This window comes from Gopherus flavomarginatus, chromosome 1, assembly GCF_025201925.1.
Source record: "Gopherus flavomarginatus isolate rGopFla2 chromosome 1, rGopFla2.mat.asm, whole genome shotgun sequence".
Classification (NCBI taxonomy): domain Eukaryota; kingdom Metazoa; phylum Chordata; order Testudines; family Testudinidae; genus Gopherus; species Gopherus flavomarginatus.
This window is the reverse complement of record NC_066617.1, coordinates 165,040,907-165,060,969: the sequence shown is the minus strand read 5'-3', so window position 1 is coordinate 165,060,969 and position 20,063 is coordinate 165,040,907. Positions and strand designations below refer to the sequence as shown.

Below are 20,063 nucleotides of genomic sequence, written 5' to 3'. Positions count from 1 at the left end.
ATATAAACACCTAGACAGCCTATATGACAAAGAGATGGGGCTTACACTTTGTCATTCAAAGTCCAAGAAAGATATTTGGTAAAAAGCAGAAAGCGCATGGATGAGAGTTACTGAGGGTACGTCAACACTACGGGATTTTTCTGATTTTACATAAACCGGTTTTGTAAAACAGATTGTATAAAGTCGAGTGCACGCGGCCACACTAAGCACATTATTTCGGCGGTGTGCGTCCATGGTCTGAGGCTAGCGTTGATTTCTGGAGCATTGCACTGTGGGTAGCTATCCCGTAGCTATCCCATAGCTCCTGCAGTCTCCCCCGCCCCTTGGAATTCTGGGTTGAGACCCCAGTGCCTGATGGGGCAAAAATCATTGTCGCAGGTGGTTCTGGGTACAGCCTCAACCCTCCCTTCGTGAAAGCAGCAGACAACTGTTTCACGCCTTTTTTCCTGGGTGAACTGTGCAAACGCCATAGCACAGCAAGCATGGACCCTGCTCAGATCAATACCGCAATGGTGGACATTGTAAACACCTCGCGCATTCTCATGCACTCTATGCTGAACCAGGACCTGCAAAGCCAGGCGAGGAGGAGGTGGCGGTTACGGCAGCGCAGCAACGAGAGTGATGAGGACACGGACACAGAATTCTCTCAAACCGCGGGCCCCTGCGCTTTGGAGATCCTGCTGGTAATGGGGCAGGTTCTAGCCACTGAACACCGATTTTGGGCCTGGGAAACAAGCACAGACTGGTGGGACCGCATAGTTTTGCGGGTGTGGGACAATTCCCAGTGGCTGCGAAACTTTCGCATGCGTAAGGGCACTTCATGGAACATCGTGACTTGCTTTCCCCTGCCCTGAAACGCCACAATACCAAGATGAGAGCAGCCCTCACAGTTGAGGAGCGAGTGGTGATAGACCTGTGGAACCTTGCAACGCCAGACAGCTACCAGTCAGTCGGGAATCAATTTGGAGTGGGAAAATCTACTGTGGGGGCTGCTGTGATGCAAGTAGCCAAAGCAATCATTAAGCTGCTGCGACGAAAGGTTGTGACTCTGGGAAACGTGCAGGTCATAGTGGATGGCTTTGCTGCAATGGGATTCCCTAACTGTAGGGGGGCGATAGATGGAACCCATATCCCTATCTTGGCCCCGGAGCACCAGGGCACCCAGCACGTAAACCGCAAGGGGTACTTTTCAATGGTGCTGCAAGCACTGGTGGATCACAAGGGATGTTTCACCAGCATCCACGTGGGATGGCCAAGAAGGGTTCATGATGCTTGTGTCTTCAGGAACACTACTCTGTTTAAACGGCTGCAGCAAGGGAATTACTCCCCAGACCAGAAAACAACAGTTGGGGATGTTGAAATGCCTATAGTTATCCTGGGGGACCCAGCCTACCCCTTGATGCCATGGCTCCTGAAGCCATACACAGGCAGCCTGGACAGTAGTCAGGAGCTGTTCAGCTACAGGCTGAGCAAGTGCAGAATGGTGGTAGAATGTGCATTTGGCCATTTAAAGGCGCGCTGGCGCACATTACTGACTCGCTCAGACCTCAGCCAAACCAATGTTCCCATTGTTATTGTGGAGCACACAGCAAGCAGCAATCTCTGTGAGAGTAAGGGGGAGACCTTTCTGGCGGGGTGGGAGGCTGAGGCAAATCACCTGGCCGCTGATTACGCACAGCCAGACACCAGGGCTATTAGAAGAGCACACCAGGAAGCGGTGTGCATCAGAGAAGCTTTGAAAACGAGTTTCATCACGGGCCAGGGTACGGTGTGACTGTTGTGTTTGTTTCCCCTTGATGAACCCCACCCCCTCTTGATTGACTCATTCTCTGTAAGCAACCCACCCTCCTCCTTCGATTATAGCTTGCTTAAGGAAATAAAGTCACTATCGTTTAAAAATCATGTATTCTTTATTAAAAAGTCATTATAAAAAGAGGGAGAGAACTTACAAGGTATCCCGGGTGTGGTTTGGGAGGAGGATAGGAGGGAAGGAAAAGGCCACTAAAAACATTTCAATGTAATGACAGCCTTTTGGTTGAGCTATCCATGAGGGTGGAGTGGGTGGGTGCACGAAGCCTTCCCCCACGCGTTCTTACATGTCTGGGTGAGGAAGATATGGAACATGGTGAGTGGTGAGGGTGGTTACACAGGGACTGCAGAGGCACTCTGTGACCCCGTTGCTCTTCCTGAAGCTCCACTAGACGTCGGAGGATATCAGTTTGATCACGCAGCAGCCCCAGCGTTGCATCCCGCCACCGCTGATCTTCCTGCCTACACCTCTCTTCTCAAGCGTCCCTCCTGTCCTCACGTTCATTGGCATCTTTCCTGTAATTTGATACCACGTCCTTCCACTCATTCAGATGAGCTCTTTCATTGCGGGTCACTTCCATGATTTCCGAGAACATTTCGTCTCGCATCTTCTTTTTCCTCCGCCTTATCTGAGATAGCCTTCGGGATGGAGTAGGGAGGCTTGAAAAATTTGCAGCTGCATGAGGGAGGGAAAAAAGGGAGAGAAGTATTAAAAAAAGATACATTTTAGAGAACAATGGTTATACTCTTTCACAGTGAACAACACTATTCACCTTACATAGCACATGTGATTTCACTACAAGGTCGCATTTTGCATCTTATTATTGAGTGCCTGCGGCTCTGGTGTTACAGATCTCGCAGACGCAGGCCCAGGCATCAGAATTCAGCTTGCATGCGGCCATGGTAAGCCATTGTCTTTCGGATTCTGCAGCCTTCATATACACAGTGCCCTCCTTTCCCAAATACCAAGCAAATCCTGTTCAATGATGCTTCTTTCCTGTTAACATGCAGCAGCAGAAGCCACCCCCACATCCAATTCTGTGGGATGATTGCTTTACCCCTCCCCCCCACGCATGGCTGGTATCATGGAAGATCACTGCTAATCACCCCCTTTTCCCCACATGGCGTGGCTGTTAGCAGGGAAGATCCCTGATAGCCAAACGCAAAAAAGCTCAGCGCTATTCCCCCTCCTCTCCTCCCCCCGCTTGGCTACGTGCAAGGAAGGATTTCTTTTAAGCAACAGGGAAACAGCCCAGTAGGAATGGCCATTTCTGTCCCCTTACTTAAATTCCTGAATTTCAACCAGGTTACCATGAACGATATCACTCTCCTGAGGATAACACAGCAAGATAAAGAACGGATGTTTCTTGAATGCCAGCGATCACTGGGACCATACGCAGCTAGGCTTTGTCATGCAATGATACCTGATTACTTGCTACATGCATGGCGTGGTAAAGTGTCCTACCATGGTGGATGGAATAAGGCTGCCTTGCCCAGAAACTTTCTGCAAAGGCTTTTGGAGTACCTCCAGGAGCGCTTCATGGAGATGTCCATGGAGGATCTCCGCTCCATCCCCAGACATGTTAACAAACTTTTCCAATAACTGTACTGGCCGTGAATGCATCCGAAGTCCTCAGGGCAAATCAATCATTAAAAAACGCTTGCTTTTAAACCATGTTTTATATTTACAAAAGGTACACTCACCAGAGGTCGCTTCCATGGCTTCACTGTCTGGGCTAGTGGCTTGGGAGGGCTAGGAGGGTAATTCCGTCTGGGTGAGAAAAAGCTCCTGGCTGTTGGGGCTGACGGAGTGCTGTGTGCTCTCTGCAAGCTCGTCCTCCTCCTCATCTTCCCCGTTCACAGAATCCTCAGCCATGCCTGAGATTACAACTCCCACCTCAGAATCCACGGACAGGGGTGGGGTACTGGTGGCACATCCCCTTAGAATTGCATGCAGCTCAGCATAGAAGTGGCATGTTTTCGGCCCTGCCCCGGACCTTCCGTTTGCTTCTTTGGTTTTCTGGTAGGCTTGTCTGAGCTCCTTAACTTTCACTCTGCACTTCACTGAGTCCCTGGTGTGGCCTTTCTCCATCATAGCCTTGGAAATTTTTTCAAATATTTTTTCATTTCGTCTTTTGGAACGGAGTTCTGTTAGCACAGAATCCTATCCCCATATAGCGATCAGATCCAGTACCTCCCATGCGGTCCATGCTGGAGCTCTTTTTTAATTCTCAGGAGACTGCATTGTTACCCGTGCTGATGAGCTCTGTGTGGTCACCTGTGCTGATCAGAGCTCACCACTGGCCAAACAGGAAATGAAATTCAAAAGTTCGCGTGGCTTTTCCTGTATACCTGGCCAGTGCATCCGAGTTCAGATTGCTGTCCAGAGCGGTCACAGTGGTGCACTGTGGGATACCGCCCGGAGGCCAATACCATCGATTTGCAGCCACACTAACCCTAATCCGATATGGTAATACTGATTTCAGTGCTACTCCTCTCGTCGGGGAGGAGTACAGTAACCGATTTAAAGAGCCCTTTATATCAATATAAAGGGCCTCGTTGTGTCGACGGGTACAGCGTTAAATCGGTTTAACGCTGCTAAAATCAGTTTAAACATGTAGTGTAGACCAGGCCTGAGCAGAAACCACTCAATCTATAGGCGTTCAATGTAAAGTATTTGCTCAACACTTGAAGATATGGGGTGAGATCCTGCTCCTATAGAAGTCAATGGCAAAACTTCCATTGACTTCAGTGGAGCAAGGATTGACTTGGTCATTAAATACCTTAATTAACAATTCTCTAATATGAAAGGTTTTTTTAGCACTATACAGAATAAGCTCAGTAACTAAGACTATGACTGAAAACTAACACTCAAGTTTTCTAAATACTCAGGACCTGAAATCTGCAGGACCCATAGATTTCTCCAGCATAGCGGCACTGAATTTTGCATCACACTAACATATTGATGGCAGCTTCAGTTAAATTTAAGAAGAGGGGCAAGTTCTTTAATTGATTTAACGCAGTATCTCCAAACTCGTCTTCTGTCGTTTTCATGTTAAAGTCAATACAAATTGCAATTTGAGAAAGCATTTCAATTTATGCTTTCCCCCTAAATTTCCCATTTTCAAAATGTGACCTATTTTTGTTATTGAGGGAAATCTGGAGGTTTTGGCATCTGGCTCGGGGCCAGCTGTTTGGAATTTTGGTATTTAGAAATGAGTGGAGACCAAGTTTTTGCTGTCAAGGTATGTTTTGATATGGTGCCTCACAAACATTAATAAATGTATCATCACAATACTCCTGTGAGATTGGTAAAATTGGGATAACATCTACCTTATGGGGATTGAGGCACAGAGAGATGAATGTGCCCAAGGTCACACAAGAAACCTGAGGTAGAATCTATCTTAATTAGTCATATGGCCCCTCCCTTACCACAGTATCCAAGCAGCTCCTAGTTTTTAACGTATTTAACCTCACAACACCCCTGCAAGTAGGTAGATATTATCCCCATTATACAGAGAGCTGACCAAGGCACAGAGATATAATGGGTATGTCTACACTGCAACGTAAGCCCAGGCTCAGATTCAGGTTTGAGCTCAAACCCCCTTTCCATCTACAAACAAATCTCTCAGATTGACTTGGACCTAGGATCCCAGGACACTGTGGGCATGGAGGGTTCAAGACTGAGTCAAGACCAGACCCAGGGTTCGAGCCCTATTGCTTTGCAGTGTAGACTCAGCCTGACTTGCCCAAGGTTACTCAGGAAATCTGTGGCAGAGAAGGGAATTGTCACTGTGACGTTGCACCCCATAATGCTTTATGGAAATATGCTTATGAAAGTAAATATGACATAACTGGAATATGTTTTATGCTAGATAGGCCAGGTAACACATGTCTGCAAAGATTATGATCTACTGAACATATTCATCCTATTTGTATGTATGTATCATTTTTATACTCAAAGTTATGAATATTGGCTGTGTATTTGTTTGATTTTAAGCAGCCTTAGTACGGCATTTGGTCAGCTTCTTTAGAAAGGAATTTGCAAGTTAAGTGCCCAATCAATAAACTCTTAACAGACAATGGATCTTGGAAGACTCCAATTCACATAAGAAGTCTACCTGAGGACGTTCAAGGTAGCATGTGAACAATGGCTGCTACCTGTAAGTTCTGAGTCATGCATGGACATGTGACTTGCCCATGTGACTCCAAAACTCCATTTTGTAGCTGGATTCTACACAGGGGGAGGGAAGGGTGTCCACCCACAAGAGAAAGTCTATTTAAACCCCTGGGAGGCCACTCCATTTTGTCTTCAGCTGGCTCAAGAGATAGCCTCTTCACCCCAAAAGGATACCTGCAAGAAACTGGAACAAAGGACAGTAACCATGGGGGTGTGAGCGATTGCTGGACCCAGACTAGAAAGAGGCTAGTCTGTAAAAGAAGTTTACTGGAACATCTCTGAGGGTGAGGTTTCATCTGTATTGCTGTATTAGGCATAGACTTGCGTGTTTTATTTTATTTTGTTTGGTAATTTACTTTGTTCTGTCTGTTACTAGTTGGAACCACTTAAATCCTACTTTTTGTATTTAATAAAATCACATTTTACTTATTAATTAATCCAGAGTATGTATTAATACCTGTGGGGGCAAACAGCTGTGCATTTCTCTCTATCAGTGTTCTAGAGGGCGAACAATTTATGAGTTTACCCTGTATAAGCTTTATGCAGGGTAAAACAGATTTATTTGGGGTTTGGACCCACTGGGAATTGGTTATCTGAATGCTGGAGACAGGAACATTTCTTAAGCTGTTTTCAGTTAAGCCTGCAGCTTTTGGGGGATGTGGTTCAGACCTGATCTGGGTCTGCAGCAGGCTAGTGTGTCTGGCTCAAACCAGGCAGGGCACTGGAGTCCCAAGCTGGCAGGGAAAATAGGTTAGAAGTAGTCTCAGCACACCAGTTGGCAGTTCCCAAGGGGGTTTCTGTGATCCAACCTGTCACAGTGATTATACACTCAAAAATTAAGGGATTACTAGGACAGTTGCAGAGGGAAAAGAGGAAGGGATCCTCCATCCCCTAAATTCCTGAAACCAACAGCCACATTTTTGGGGAGAGCCAAGGAAGAAAGAGAAGCAGCAAAGGAATAGCAAAGGCTGAACTACTTGTTGTGAAATGGCTGCTATACCATTGGCTGAAGATTTCTGTTTTTAAACTTTATCATAAATAATGGTTAGCCATTCACCAGTCTATCTGGTTGGCACACACACACTGTTTGATTAAAATATTCATCATGTATCTGGGTCTGTGAGTAACAAAGACCTGCTCTCTACTGGACTTTTATACTCATCAGTTTTAAATGCAGTTAACAAAATCTATGTTGTAGAGGAATAAAAGATACCGGAATTCTAACATTCAGCTTTTTGTGTTTCTTCTTTACTAAGGTTATTAAGATTTTGCTCATCTGTGGGAGAGAAGACAGACTACTTTGTGAGAGGGGATCTGATATGTTTGGGACACTTTAACCCAGTTCCTTTGGCATAAAGTTCTTTAAATAATGAACCGTGATAGATCTATCAATGTGTACTTTTCTCCCTTGGGCAATTTCTGATTTCATGCTAGCTACAGAATTTCTTGTGCTTTCTTGTGCTTCCAGAAAGATCACTCAGTACGACAGCAATTCAAAAGCTGAACCAATGGAATTCATTTCAATGGCCCATGTCATCCTCTCCCATAGCAAAATGTCTGGGAGAAGAATTCCTCCCCAAAAAATCTCCTCATGATAATCCTCCTCAACTATTCAGAGTAAGAGGGTTAGGACTGCTCCCCCACTGAAAAGGCCACTTGGCAAACTTATAAATGTGGCTAGGCAGGCCATTCATCCAGTTCTAAGTTGGGTAGTCCTGTTATTTCAAGGTCTATTCTGTCTGGCATGGTTATAAAACCGGTCATGTTTTATCCGATATCACGCTGCACAGGATGGAAGGTGCTATTTTGAAGAGTTCGCTGCTCCACCCCCGCATGCATGCTGGACAAGGCCAGTTTTAAAATCTCAACAGAATAATCTACTGTTAACACCACCACCCCCGTGCTTATATAGCAATTCATCTCATCAGAGAACTTCACAAACAGATATCAAGCTACACGCCACATCTTTGATGGGGGGATTATCATCTCTACTTTCCAGGAGTGGAAACCGAGGCCCAGAGAGGATAAGTGATTTGCCAAGAGCCTGATAGCAAATCAGTGGCAGAGCGGGGACTAGAACCCTAGAGTGCTGGCTCCCACTGCCCCACTTTAACCAATAGACAGATGCCCTTTTCCTAATAACAACACACTTGCAGAATATAAATAGAGCAATACAGAAAAAAAACCCAAATATATGGCAACCCCAGAGTGGCAACTCCCACAGTCCAGGTCCACGGTTTCAGCTAACTGCAGTAGTGGAAGGGGTTATGTGCTCACATTTCTGAGTATATAGGGGTGGGAAGGAAGAATCAGAGTCATTTCAGCAGTTTACAATAATTTATGACTTTAAAAAAAAATAAATAAAGAGTAACCACTTTAAAATCCAGGTTAATAGTAAAACAAGCTACTTCTTAAAGACCTTCCAAACAGGGATAGTACATATTTAAGTGCGGTAAGAAGCCAAAGCAAATCAAAGCTGCAGATTAGGGGCTAGTTAGGATTAATTTTCAGTGACAATGTACAAAAGAAATCACAGGCATTACTAAATACAGCTAGAGGAATTTAACACTAATCCTAGCAAATATGCATAACAAATAACCTTCGGCATAAAAATGGAGAGAGAAAGCTTTGTGTCTCCTAGACAGCATTAGGTTACTAGGCACTAACACTGGACAGATAATCTTCCAGCATATTTTAATCAGATGAACAGATGAGGCATTAGATCTCATTGGTTGCAGTGCTTTTCAACAATTTGCTACTTTGTAATATACACAAATAATTTTTCAATCATATATAATAAAGGAGTAGTGGAGAACATCAGGCTTCATAAGATGATACAAGTGCTTGTAAAACAATTGACTGGAGTGACATGCCTGGTTTACAGATGCCACATGTTCATTTAATAATTGATTTGTCAATTCCCAGGTCTGTTAGCCAGTAACCCAACTCTGGACAGTAATGGATAGAGATGCTATGTTCCCTTCACTTCTCCTGGGATTCGACATCCGACTTGAGCTTTTCAGAGCGTACCAGTCATCAGTTGGGGTGTGTGTGTCATCTAGATAAGTCAGAACACTGGCTTCCCTTCTCTCTCCTCTATTAATTCACCTGCATAATGCTCTGCCCCTAGTTAAACACATTTCACTCCTGCAGTGTGTCTTTTAAAGGGGAAAAAATAGTTTCTGCACAGGAATGTGAAAATTGCCAAATTGGCTCAAACAATGATCCATCTAACACAGTGGTTTTCAAACTTTTTTTCTGGCGACCCAGATGAAGAAAATTGTTAATGCCCAAGAGCCAGGGATGAGGGGTTTGGGAGGGAGCTCAGGGCTAGGACAGAAGGTTGGGGTGCAGGAGAGAGTCAGGGCTCTGGACTGGGGATGCAACCTCTGGGGTGGGGTCGTGGATGAGGGGTCTGGGGTGCAGGAAAGGACTTTGGGTTTGGAGGGGGCTCATGGCTGGAGCAGGGGATTGGGGCACAGGCTTACCTCGGGCGGCTCCCAGTCAGCAGAGCAGAGGGGGTGCTAAGGCAGGCTTCCTGCCTGTCCCAGCACTGTGGATTGTGCTGCATCCCGGAAGCAGCCAGCAGGAGGTCTGGCTTCTAGGCGGAGCACGCAAGCTGCTCCGTGTGGCTCCAACCCCCTCAACCGGCCAATGGGAATGAAGAGCCAGTGTTCAGGGTAGGCAGCACCTAGCGCCCCACTGCCTCCCTGCCTCGGAGCCAGACCACCTGCTGGCCATTTCCGGGGTGCAGTGCGGTGTCAGAACAGGTAGGAACTAGCCTGCCTTAGCCAGGCAGCACCACCAACAGGACTTTTAATGGCCTGGTTGGCGGTGCTGATCAGAGCCACCACGACCCAGTGCCTTCCATTCCATGACCCAGAACTGGGTCACAACCTGCAGTTTGAAAAAAACTAATCTAATCTCCAGTATTGAAGGATTCAGGGGAAATGATTGGAGGACAACAATTCCATTTCACTGCAACTTTTGAGGTTCTGCTTGTTTTGTTTTCATTAGGCAGTGGAATGAAATCAAAACCTTTTGAATGTTTTTGTGCAAATAGAATTGTGTTTGGAAAGAGGGGGTGCATGTACATCTGTCTCTCTCTCTCTTTTTTTCTTGTGCCTGGCAGTTAGGGTGCTCACCTGGGATGTGGGAGACCCAGGTTCAAGCCCCTGCTTTACCTGATTCAGAGCAGCACTTTTCATCCTAGCTCACACCACTTCAGGCAGAGCAGGGCCTAGAACTGGATCTCCCAAAAACAATACATCTTCAACAAAACAGAACATTTTGGTGAAGATGTTCCAACCAGCTCTATGCTTCAGAGCAAGGTACAAGAAACCCTGCAGTAGGGAGGGAGTTATGGGCTAACATGCTCATGGGGACTGCGATTGGGTGAAGTCTTCACACTGGGTATGAGAGGGCTCAAGTAGGCCCAATCAATCAATGAGGCTCTAAACTGGGGAATGAAGGGTGGGAAGAAAACCCTCATTAGGAGGAAGCTCACCTGAGCTGAGGGGGCTGGGCTAGTATAAACCCAGGAAGCTGGCAGCCAGAAAGAAGTTTGCAGTCACCCTCTGTTTAGTAAAGAGGGAAGGACGGAACCTGGGGAAAGCATAGGATCCTGGAGGCTTGGCCCAGAGGGAAGGGTATACCCTGAAGAGAGCCCAGTGAAGAAGAGAGCCTGTGGCATGTGGGGTAGGAAGCAGCCCGGAGATAAGCAGCAAGGTTGAGGACTACACAGACATTGGCTGTGTGTTGTAGGGTCCCTGGGCTGGAACCTGGAGGAGAGGGCAGGCCCAGGTTCCCCACCCTGCCACTGAGGAAGTGACATTAGCGGGGCAGTGAACCAGAAGAGTGCTTGGGTCGCTGTGGGAGTGACGGAGACTTTGATGGACTATACCCCAAAAGGGGGGAATGCTGAGTGACGAGACAAGAGGGCAGAGTCACAAAAAGAAGGCTGCGTTTCCTGGAGGACAGGGGAGACACCACCAGAGGAGGGCACTGGCCTGGCAGAGCTAATCCCCAGAACTGCCAGGAGGCAGAGATACCTGAAGCGGGCGGACCCCATGACAGGGATATTTCTTCCCAACTCATATCAGCTGTGGTCAGTTTCTATCCTGAAGACTGAGGTTTTCTATCCCTTCCAAATGTCTGGATGTTTCCTTAATTCTTACTAATACAACTGCAGAGAGTCTTATCATTCATATAAATATACACTTTTTTCTTACTCTTGCTAAGACCTTGGCATCAATGCTTAACTGAGGCTATGAATTCCACAGGCTAATTGTATATCATATACAATATTTCCTTTATTATTATTTATATTGCTGTAGCTCCTAGAAGCCCCATATATGGATCAGGATTCCACCAATGCTCACTGTGCAAACACAAAACAAGGATTGTCCCTGCACCAAAGAGCTTACAATGTAAAGTATAAGACTAGACACAACAGATGGATACGGACGTATTGATGATGGAGTCCAAGGAAACAATGAGACAATACTGGTCAGGATGAGCGCCAGCGATCTCAACAAACCAGCGGCCTAACCATTGTCAAGTTTTTTTGTAGGCATCATAAAAAAGGAAAGTTTGGAGGAGAGATCTGAAGGAGGATAATGAGGTAGCTTTATAGTTGCGTGTACATATGATGCTCAGGATTACCGCATATTTGCTTGCAGTCAACTGTACAATTTTGCTCTCATTTTGATACAGCACTGTAACAGATTAGGTGCCCCTCTCATCCTCCAAAATCCTCTTTAAAAACCTACTTTCTTTGCAAACCCCTCTCTACGCTTCCTCCACAGACCATATTTCTGCAATGCTTGAGATTCAGCTGTTGTCCTCTGTATTGTTTCTATCAGAGTTAGACTTGTCTTTGGAGTAGCGAACTACTCAAAATAAAAATAGAATAACAAAATAAAATAAAATAAAATACACTGTCTGCTTAAGTTTGCCCATTTATTAAATGAAGATAATACTGATGTTTACCTGCCTCACTGTGTTAGGAAGATTACTTAATATACAGTTCTATAAATGTGTAAAGCATTAAATAATTATTTAATCCATAAAATTAAGCAAGAAGGTTTTGTTGATGTCCCTCTTACGATTTATTGTCTATTCAAAATAGGCCAAAGGTGAACTGATGTCACCTTATTACAGAGCATCTTCTTCAATATGTGAGAGAGATTCTGCTCCCTTTGTTTTTCATTAGATTACATTCTTAGTTGAAGATTATCTCATAGATTACAAGGCCAGAAGGAACCATTGTGATCATCTAGTCTCACCTCCTCTATAACAGAGGCCATAGACTTCCCTGAATTAATTATTGCTTCAAGTCTAATAGCTGTTGTTGAACTAAAGTATATCTGTTTGAAAAACAGATTTTAAAACTGATTTAAAAATTGCCACTGATGGAGAATCCACTACTTTCTGTAAGTTATCCCAATGGTTTATTACCCCCACTGTTAAAAAACTTGCACTTTATTTATACTCTGAATAAGTCTAGGTTCAACTTCCAACCACTGGATCTTTAGACCTTTGTCTACTAGACTAAAAAGTTATTATCCATCTTTTGTTCTGCACTTAGATACTTTTAGATTGACAGAGTCACTTCTTAACTGTCATTTTGTTAAATTTAACAGATTGAGTTTTTTGAGTTTAACACTATAAGGCATATTTTCCAATCCCTTAATCATTCTTGTGGCTCTCCTCTGAATCCTCTCTTATTTATCAACATCATTTGTGAATTGCAGACACCTGAACTAGACAAAGTATTCCAGGAGTTGTTGTATCAGTGCCAAATACAGAGGTAATATAATCTCCCTACCACTACTTAAGATTCCCCCGTTTGTATATCCAAAGATTGCATTATCTTTTTTGGCCACATCATCACACAGAGCTCATGTCAGTTGATTATCAAGCATGACGCCAAGTCTTTTTCAGAGTCACTGCTTCCCAGGATAGGGTCCCAGATCCTGTAAGTATGGCCTGCATTTTCGCTCCTTCACATCATTTTACATTTAGTCATATTAAAATGTATATTGCTTTCTTCCACCCAGCTTATCAAGTCATAGAATCACAGAATATCAGGGTTGGAAGGGACCTCAGGAGCTCATCTAGTCCAATCCCCACCTCAAAGCAGGATCAATCCCCAGACAGATTTTTGCCCCAGATCCCTAAATGGCCCCCTCAAGGATTAAACTCACAACCCTAGGTTTAGCAGGCCAATGCTCAAATCCCAGAGATATCCCTCCCCCCAGATCATTCTCTTGCCCAGCGAAGCATAATCACGCTATAAAGATCTATTGTTATGCACACGGACAAAGTACAGGGGTTAATTATTATAGGAAACAAACAAGAATTTCCTGCTCCTTTCCTTTTATTCTTAAGGACAAAATTTCAAATTTTAAGTAAGTATTGGAGCTCAGCTCTGTGTGGCTTCCCACTCAAATTTCACATAGTCCTTTAGAGCTCTGAATCTACAGGGGTGAAAGCCTTCACTACTCTACAGCTTTCGCCCCTGGAGATTCAAGCCATTCATCCAGGTAGGTCCCATGAAATCCCTAGTTCCATCAGGAAATGAGCTGGTTTGATGATCTCATAGACTCAAGGACTGGAAGGGACCTCGAGAGGTCATCGAGTCCAGTCCCCTGCCCTCATGGCAGGACCAAATACTGTCTAGACCATCCCTAATAGACATTTATCTAACCTACTCTTAAATATCTCCAGAGATGGAGATTCCACAACTTCCCTAGGCAATCTATTCCAGTGTTTAACTACCCTGACAGTTAGGAACTTTTTCCTAATGTCCAACCTAAATCTCCCTTGCTGCAGTTTAAGCCCATTGCTTCTTGTTCTATCATTGGAGGCTAAGGTGAACAAGTTTTCTCCCTCCTCCTGATGACACCCTTTTAGATACCTGAAAACTGCTATCATGTCCCCTCTCAGTCTTCTCTTTTCCAAACTAAACAAACCCAATTCCTTCAGCCTTCCTTCATAGGTCATGTTCTCAAGACCTTTAATCATTCTCGTTGCTCTTCTCTGGACCCTCTCCAGTTTCTCCACATCTTTCTTGAAATGCGGTGCCCAGAACTGGACACAATACTCCAGTTGAGGCCTAACCAGGGCAGAGTAAAGCGGAAGAATGACTTATCATGTCTTGTTTACAACACACCTGTTAATGCATCCCAGAATCACGTTTGCTTTTTTTGCAGCAGTATCACACTGTTGACTCATATTAAGCTTGTGGTCTACTATGACCCCTAGATCTCTTTCTGCCATACTCCTTCCTAGACAGTCTCCTCCCATTCTGTATGTGTGAAACTGATTGTTCCTTCCTAAGTGGAGCACTTTGCATTTATCTTTATTGAACTTCATCCTGTTTACCTCAGACCATTTCTCCAATTTGTCCAGATCGTTCTGAATTTTGACCCTGTCCTCCAAAGCAGTTGCAATCCCTCCCAGTTTGGTATCGTCCGCAAACTTAATAAGTGTACTTTCTATGCCAACATCTAAATCGTTGATGAAGATATTGAACAGAGCCGATCCCAAAACAGACCCCTGCGGAACCCCACTTGTTATACCTTTCCAGCAGGATTGGGAGCCATTAATAACTACTCTCTGAGTACGGTTATCCAGCCAGTTATGCACCCACCTTATAGTAGCCCCATCTAAACTGTACTTTCCTAGTTTATCTATAAGAATATCATGTGAGACCGTATCAAATGCCTTACTAAAGTCTAGGTATATCACATCCACCGCTTCTCCCTTATCCACTAGGCTCGTTATCCTATCAAAGAATGCTATCAGATTAGTTTGACACGATTTGTTCTTTACAAATCCATGCTGGCTATTCCCTATCACCTTACCACCTTCCAAGTGTTTGCAGATGATTTCTTTAATTACCTGCTCCATTATCTTCCCTGGCACAGAAGTTAAACTAACTGGTCTGTAGTTTCCTGGGTTGTTTTTATTTCCCTTTTTATAGATGGGCACTATATTTGCCCTCTTCCAGTCTTCTGGAATCTCCCCCGTCTCCCATGATTTCCCAAAGATAATAGCTAGAGGCTCAGATACCTCCTCTATTAACTCCTTGAGTATTCTAGGATGCATTTCATCAGGCCCTGGTGACTTGCAGGCATCTGTCGAGTTTTGTTCAATAACTTCATTAAATATTTGGATAATCGTATAGAGCAGGGAATCTCAAGCTTTTTCTTTCCGAGGCTTCCCCACCCAAGAAGCTAAAAAAACTCCACTGCCCACCTATGCCACAACAACTGGTTTTTTTGCATATAAAAGCCAGGGCCAGCATTACGGGGTAAGAAGCAGGGCAACTGCCCAGAGCCCCACACCACAAGGGGTCCTGAGAAGCTAAGTTGCTCAGGCTTCGGCTTCAGCCCTGGGTGGCAGGACTTAGAGCCCTGGGCTTCAGCCCCAAGTGGTAGGGGCTTCGGCTTTCTGCTCTGGGCTCGAGCAGGTCTAATGCCAGCCCTGCTTGACAGACCCCTTGAAACCTGCTTGCGGTCCCCCAAGTGGGCCCCAGACTCCTGGCTGAGAACCACTGGTATAGAGAGTACAGTTATAAAGTTTGCAGATGATACCAATCTGGGAGGGGGTAGCAAGTGCTTTGGAGAACAGGGTTAGAATTCAAAATGATGTTGATAAACTGGAGAAATGGCTGAAATACATAGGATGAAATGCAATAAGGACAAATGCAAAATACTACATATAGGAAGGAATAATCAACTGTACAAATACAAAATGGTAAGTGACTGCCTAGAAAGAAGTACGGCAGAAAACGATCTGGGGGTTACAGAGGATTACAAACTAAATAGGAGTCAAAAAATGAGATACCATTATTAAAAAAGCAAACATCATTTTGGGATGTATTAGCAGTTGTGTTGTAAGCAAGACATGAGAAGTAAATTCTTCCACTCAACTCAGCACTGATAAGACCTCAGCTGGAATATTGTGTCCAGTTCTGAGCAGCACACTTCATGTAAGATGTGGAGATACTGGAGAAGCTCCAGAGAGCAAGAAAAATTAGTAAAGGTCTAGAAAACATGACCTACAAAGAAAGACTGGAAAAAAAAAAAAGGGTTTGTTTAGTCTGGAGAAGAGAAGACTGAGGGGGGACAAGATGATAATCTTTAAGCATGTAAAAGGTTGTTATAAAGAGGAAGGTGATTGTGACACTGCACACCATATTCTTCATAGTAATATTGTGATGATATGGTTATGGCGTAATTATGATGCATTTTGTACAAGAGGGGTCATTGGAAAAGTTATGATTTGTTGAATATGATGATTCTATTTGTATGCATGAATCTTTTTTTATCTGAAGTTATGAATACTATGTATCTGATTTCACATGTAGTCACACTTGGGTGAGACCCACTAGATAAAATGCTTCCACTCTAGATAGTGGCTGTATAGGGCCGGTCATAAACAGATAAGTAAGAGTTAATAGAACAGAAGTACTTCATATCTCTTTTGACTGTAAAGGGTTAACAAGTTCAGTGAGCCTGGCTGTCACCTGACCAGAGGACCAATCAGGGGACAGGATACTTTCAAATCTTGAGAGAGGGAAGTTTTTGTGCTGTGCTGTTAGTGTTTGGTTGTTGTTCACTCTGGGGGCTCAGAGGGACCAGACGTGCAACCAGGTTTCTCTCCAATCTCTTTGATACAGTCTCTTATATGTCCAGAATAGTGAATACTAGGTAGATAAGGCGAGTAAGGCTTATGTTTGTTTTCTTTATTTGCAAATGTGTATTTGGCTGGAAGGAGTTCAAATGTGTATTTGGCTGGAAGGATTTTAATTTGTACTTGTATACTTAGGCTGGGAGGGTATTCCCAGTGTCTATAGCTGAAAGACCCTGTAACATATTCCATCTTAAATTTACAAAGATAATTTTTTACTGTTTTTCTTTCTTTAATTAAAAGCTTTTCTTGTTTAAGAACCTGATTGTTTTTTTAATTCTGGTGAGACCTCAGGGGACTGAGTCTGGATCCACCAGGGAATTGGTGGGGAGAAAGGAGGGAAGGGGGAGAGAAAGGTTATTTTCTCTATGTGTTAGGATTACCTTCTCTCTCTGGGAGAGTCTGGGAGGGGGAGAGAGAAGGAGGGAGGAAGGTGGATTTTCCTCTCTGTTTCAAGATTCAAGGAGTTTGAATCACAGTGATCTTCCAGGGTAACCCAGGGAGGGGAAGCCTGGGAGAGACAACGGTGAGGGAAAGGATTTACTTTCCTTGCATTAAGATCCAGAGGGTCTGGGTCTTGGGGGTCCCCGGGCAAGGTTCTGGGGGGACCAGAGTGTACCAGGCACTGGAATTCCTGGTTGGTGGCAGCACTACAAGTACTAAGCTGGTAATTGAGCTTAGAGGAATTCATGCTGGTACCTCATCTTTTGTATGCTAAGGTTCAGAGTGGGGAATTATACCATGACAGGGCCTATTCAAGGTAATGGGCCATTAAGAAAAACAATAGGCCTTAGGAGAAGCATATCCCCTACCTGGTGAACATTCCTTGTTGGTTCATGCAGTGGTGGGCCAAAGCCTGCCTATAATTGCAGCTGGGTGTGTCTGTGTCTGTGTGAATGCAGTTGAAAGTGCAAGCTTGGAGGGCTTTGCAGCTTGTCACAGCAGCACAGTGTGAGAGGGAGCCCAGGCTGGACAGACCGAGGGCTTAGTGGCACCCCAGTTCCATGTTGCAACCCAGGGGAACCAGTCACAGTGATAAACTGTTCTCCTTAACCACTGATGGCCGGACAAGAAATAATGGGCTTAAATTGCAGCAAGAGATTTAGGTCAGATGTTAGGAAAAAACTTCCAAACTGTCAGGGTACTTAAGTACTCGAACAAATTACAAAGGGAGACTGTGGAATCTCAGGGCTTGGGTACACTTGCAGGTGTGCAGCGCTGGGAGTTACAGCTGTCTTCGTACAGCTGTGTAGGGAAAGCGCTGCAGTGTGGCCACACTGACAGCTACCAGCGCTGCACTGTGGCCACATTTGCAGCATTTGCAGGGCTGCTGAGAGTGGTGCATTATGGGCAGCTATCCCAGCGTTCAAGTGGCTGCAACGTGCTTTTCAAAAGAGGGGGGTGGGGTGGAGTGTGACAGGAAGCGTGGGGGAGACAGAGAGAGTGGATTTTTGGAGCTGACACTGTGTCAGCTCCCTGCCTTGCAAGTTCTAAGGACTGGAAGACACACAGCACCAACCTTCAATCATTTTTAAAGTTTTGACCCCTTCCTCCACCCCTCTCTTATTCACTAAATGCAAATTATGCACTCCTAAATAGCCTTCAGACCACATAAGCAGCTGCTCCAAAACGGACTTCCCCTTCCCCCACCCGCCATGTTGCTTCTCTCCTCAAGCAAACAGCTGTGAACATTCCAAAGCAATTCCCCTGCCTGCCTCTGCTCAAGCAAACAGGAGTTGTGTTTGTTTTTTAGATAAGCAGTTCCGGGAGCCCGGAGTTCACAACAAAACAGCAGAGTGGCTGAACAGGCATTCTGGGATACCTCCAAATACCTCGGAGGCCAATTACAGCGCTTTTGGTGGCCACATTTGCGGAGCAGCGCTGCATCACCAGCACTGCAATCCTTATACCTGAGGCAGAGCAGGAGTATAACCAGCGCTGCAGTCAGGGAGATGCAGCACTGTATTTGCCTTGCAAGTGTGGACGGTGAGTAAGTTGCAGCGCTGGTGGTGGGTTTACAGCGCTGCAACTCTTCAGTGTAGCCAAGCCCTCAGTCACTGGAGGCTTTTAAGAACAGGTTGAACAAATACCTGTCAAGGATGGTGTAGACCAGTAGTTTTCAACCAGGGACATGTGTACCCCTGGGGGTACTCAGAGGTCTTCCGGGGGTACATTAACTCATCTAGATATTTGCCTGGTTTTATAGCAGGCTACATAACAAGCAATAGCAAACTAAAATTTCAAAGGCAATGATTTGTTTATACTGCTCTATATACTGAAATGCAAGTACAATATTTATATTCCAATTGATTTATTTTACAATTATATGGTAAAAATGAGAAAGCAAGCATTTTTTCAGTAACAGTGCGCTGTGACACTTTTGTATTTTTATGTCTGCTTTTGTAAGTTTTTAAGTGAGGTGAAACTTGGGGATACACAAGACAAATCAGACCCTTGAAAGGGATACAGTAGTCTGGAAAGGTTGAGACACACTGGTGTAGACAATACTTAGTCCTGCCTTAGTGCTGGGGACTGGACTAGATGATCTATCAAAGTCCTTTCCAGTCCTACATTTATATGATTTTCTAAACCCTTGGCACTTCTCGGTTTAAAGTTCTGGGCTGAAATCCTAACCCCAAAGAAGTTAAAGACAAAACAACCATTGACTTCAATGGAGCCATGGTTTGACTTCAAGGGGGCAGGATTTCTCCTTGGTGCCTGTTATACACTGCACTCTGAAGCATCACGCAAGTGGTTCCCTCTGGCCTTGGAATCTGAGGCCATGTCTACACTACTGGCTAAGTTGGCACTGCTGCAATCAATACAGTGGTGTCGATGTAGCGGGTCTGGTGAAGACACGCTAAGCTGATGGGTGAGCACTCCCACTGATGTCTGTACTCCACCTCCCTGAAAGGTGGAAGCTATGTTGATGGGAGATCATCAACCATCAACATAGCGTGGTGTAGACACCACTATAAGTCAACCTAAAGTACATTGACTTCAGTTACATAATTTACTGAAGTAAATTAACTTAGATTGACTTAGTCTTAGTCTAGACCAACCTTGAGCATGCAAAACTTGAATTGACTTACATAGTCAAATAAAGTACACTGGCAACATTTTAACCACCAAATTTAAGTTTTTATTTTCTCACTATCTTTTTTTCTTGTCCCCTTGCAAAGAAATTAGATTTAAAATATTGTGTTCATGAAATAAGATTTTAACAAGGACAGTCAGAAAATTCCAAATTCTGGTTCTTACTGCAAAATATAACTAGACTACATTGCACAAATACATGAAAAAAATGCAAGTATACCCTATTATATAGTAATACACAAGACACTATTCCTATGATAAATATGGCTAAGTTACA

General features: G+C 44.5%; 1 protein-coding gene across 5 annotated transcripts in view; it reads right to left on the bottom strand.

The window, feature by feature from the left end:
- Nucleotides 1-20,063, bottom strand: part of NME7 (NME/NM23 family member 7) — a 190,729-nt gene that overhangs the window by 84,827 nt on the left and 85,839 nt on the right. Inside the window, exon 8 of one of the 5 annotated variants that reach the window (XM_050960385.1) lies at nucleotides 1,914-2,485. The exons of the other annotated variants lie outside the window; for them this stretch is intronic. Within the exon in view, the coding sequence (XP_050816342.1) occupies nucleotides 2,286-2,485 (200 nt within the window). The 3' untranslated portion in view covers nucleotides 1,914-2,285. Of the gene's footprint in view, nucleotides 1-1,913; nucleotides 2,486-20,063 lie in introns of those variants that run through there. 5 annotated transcript variants of the gene reach the window in all.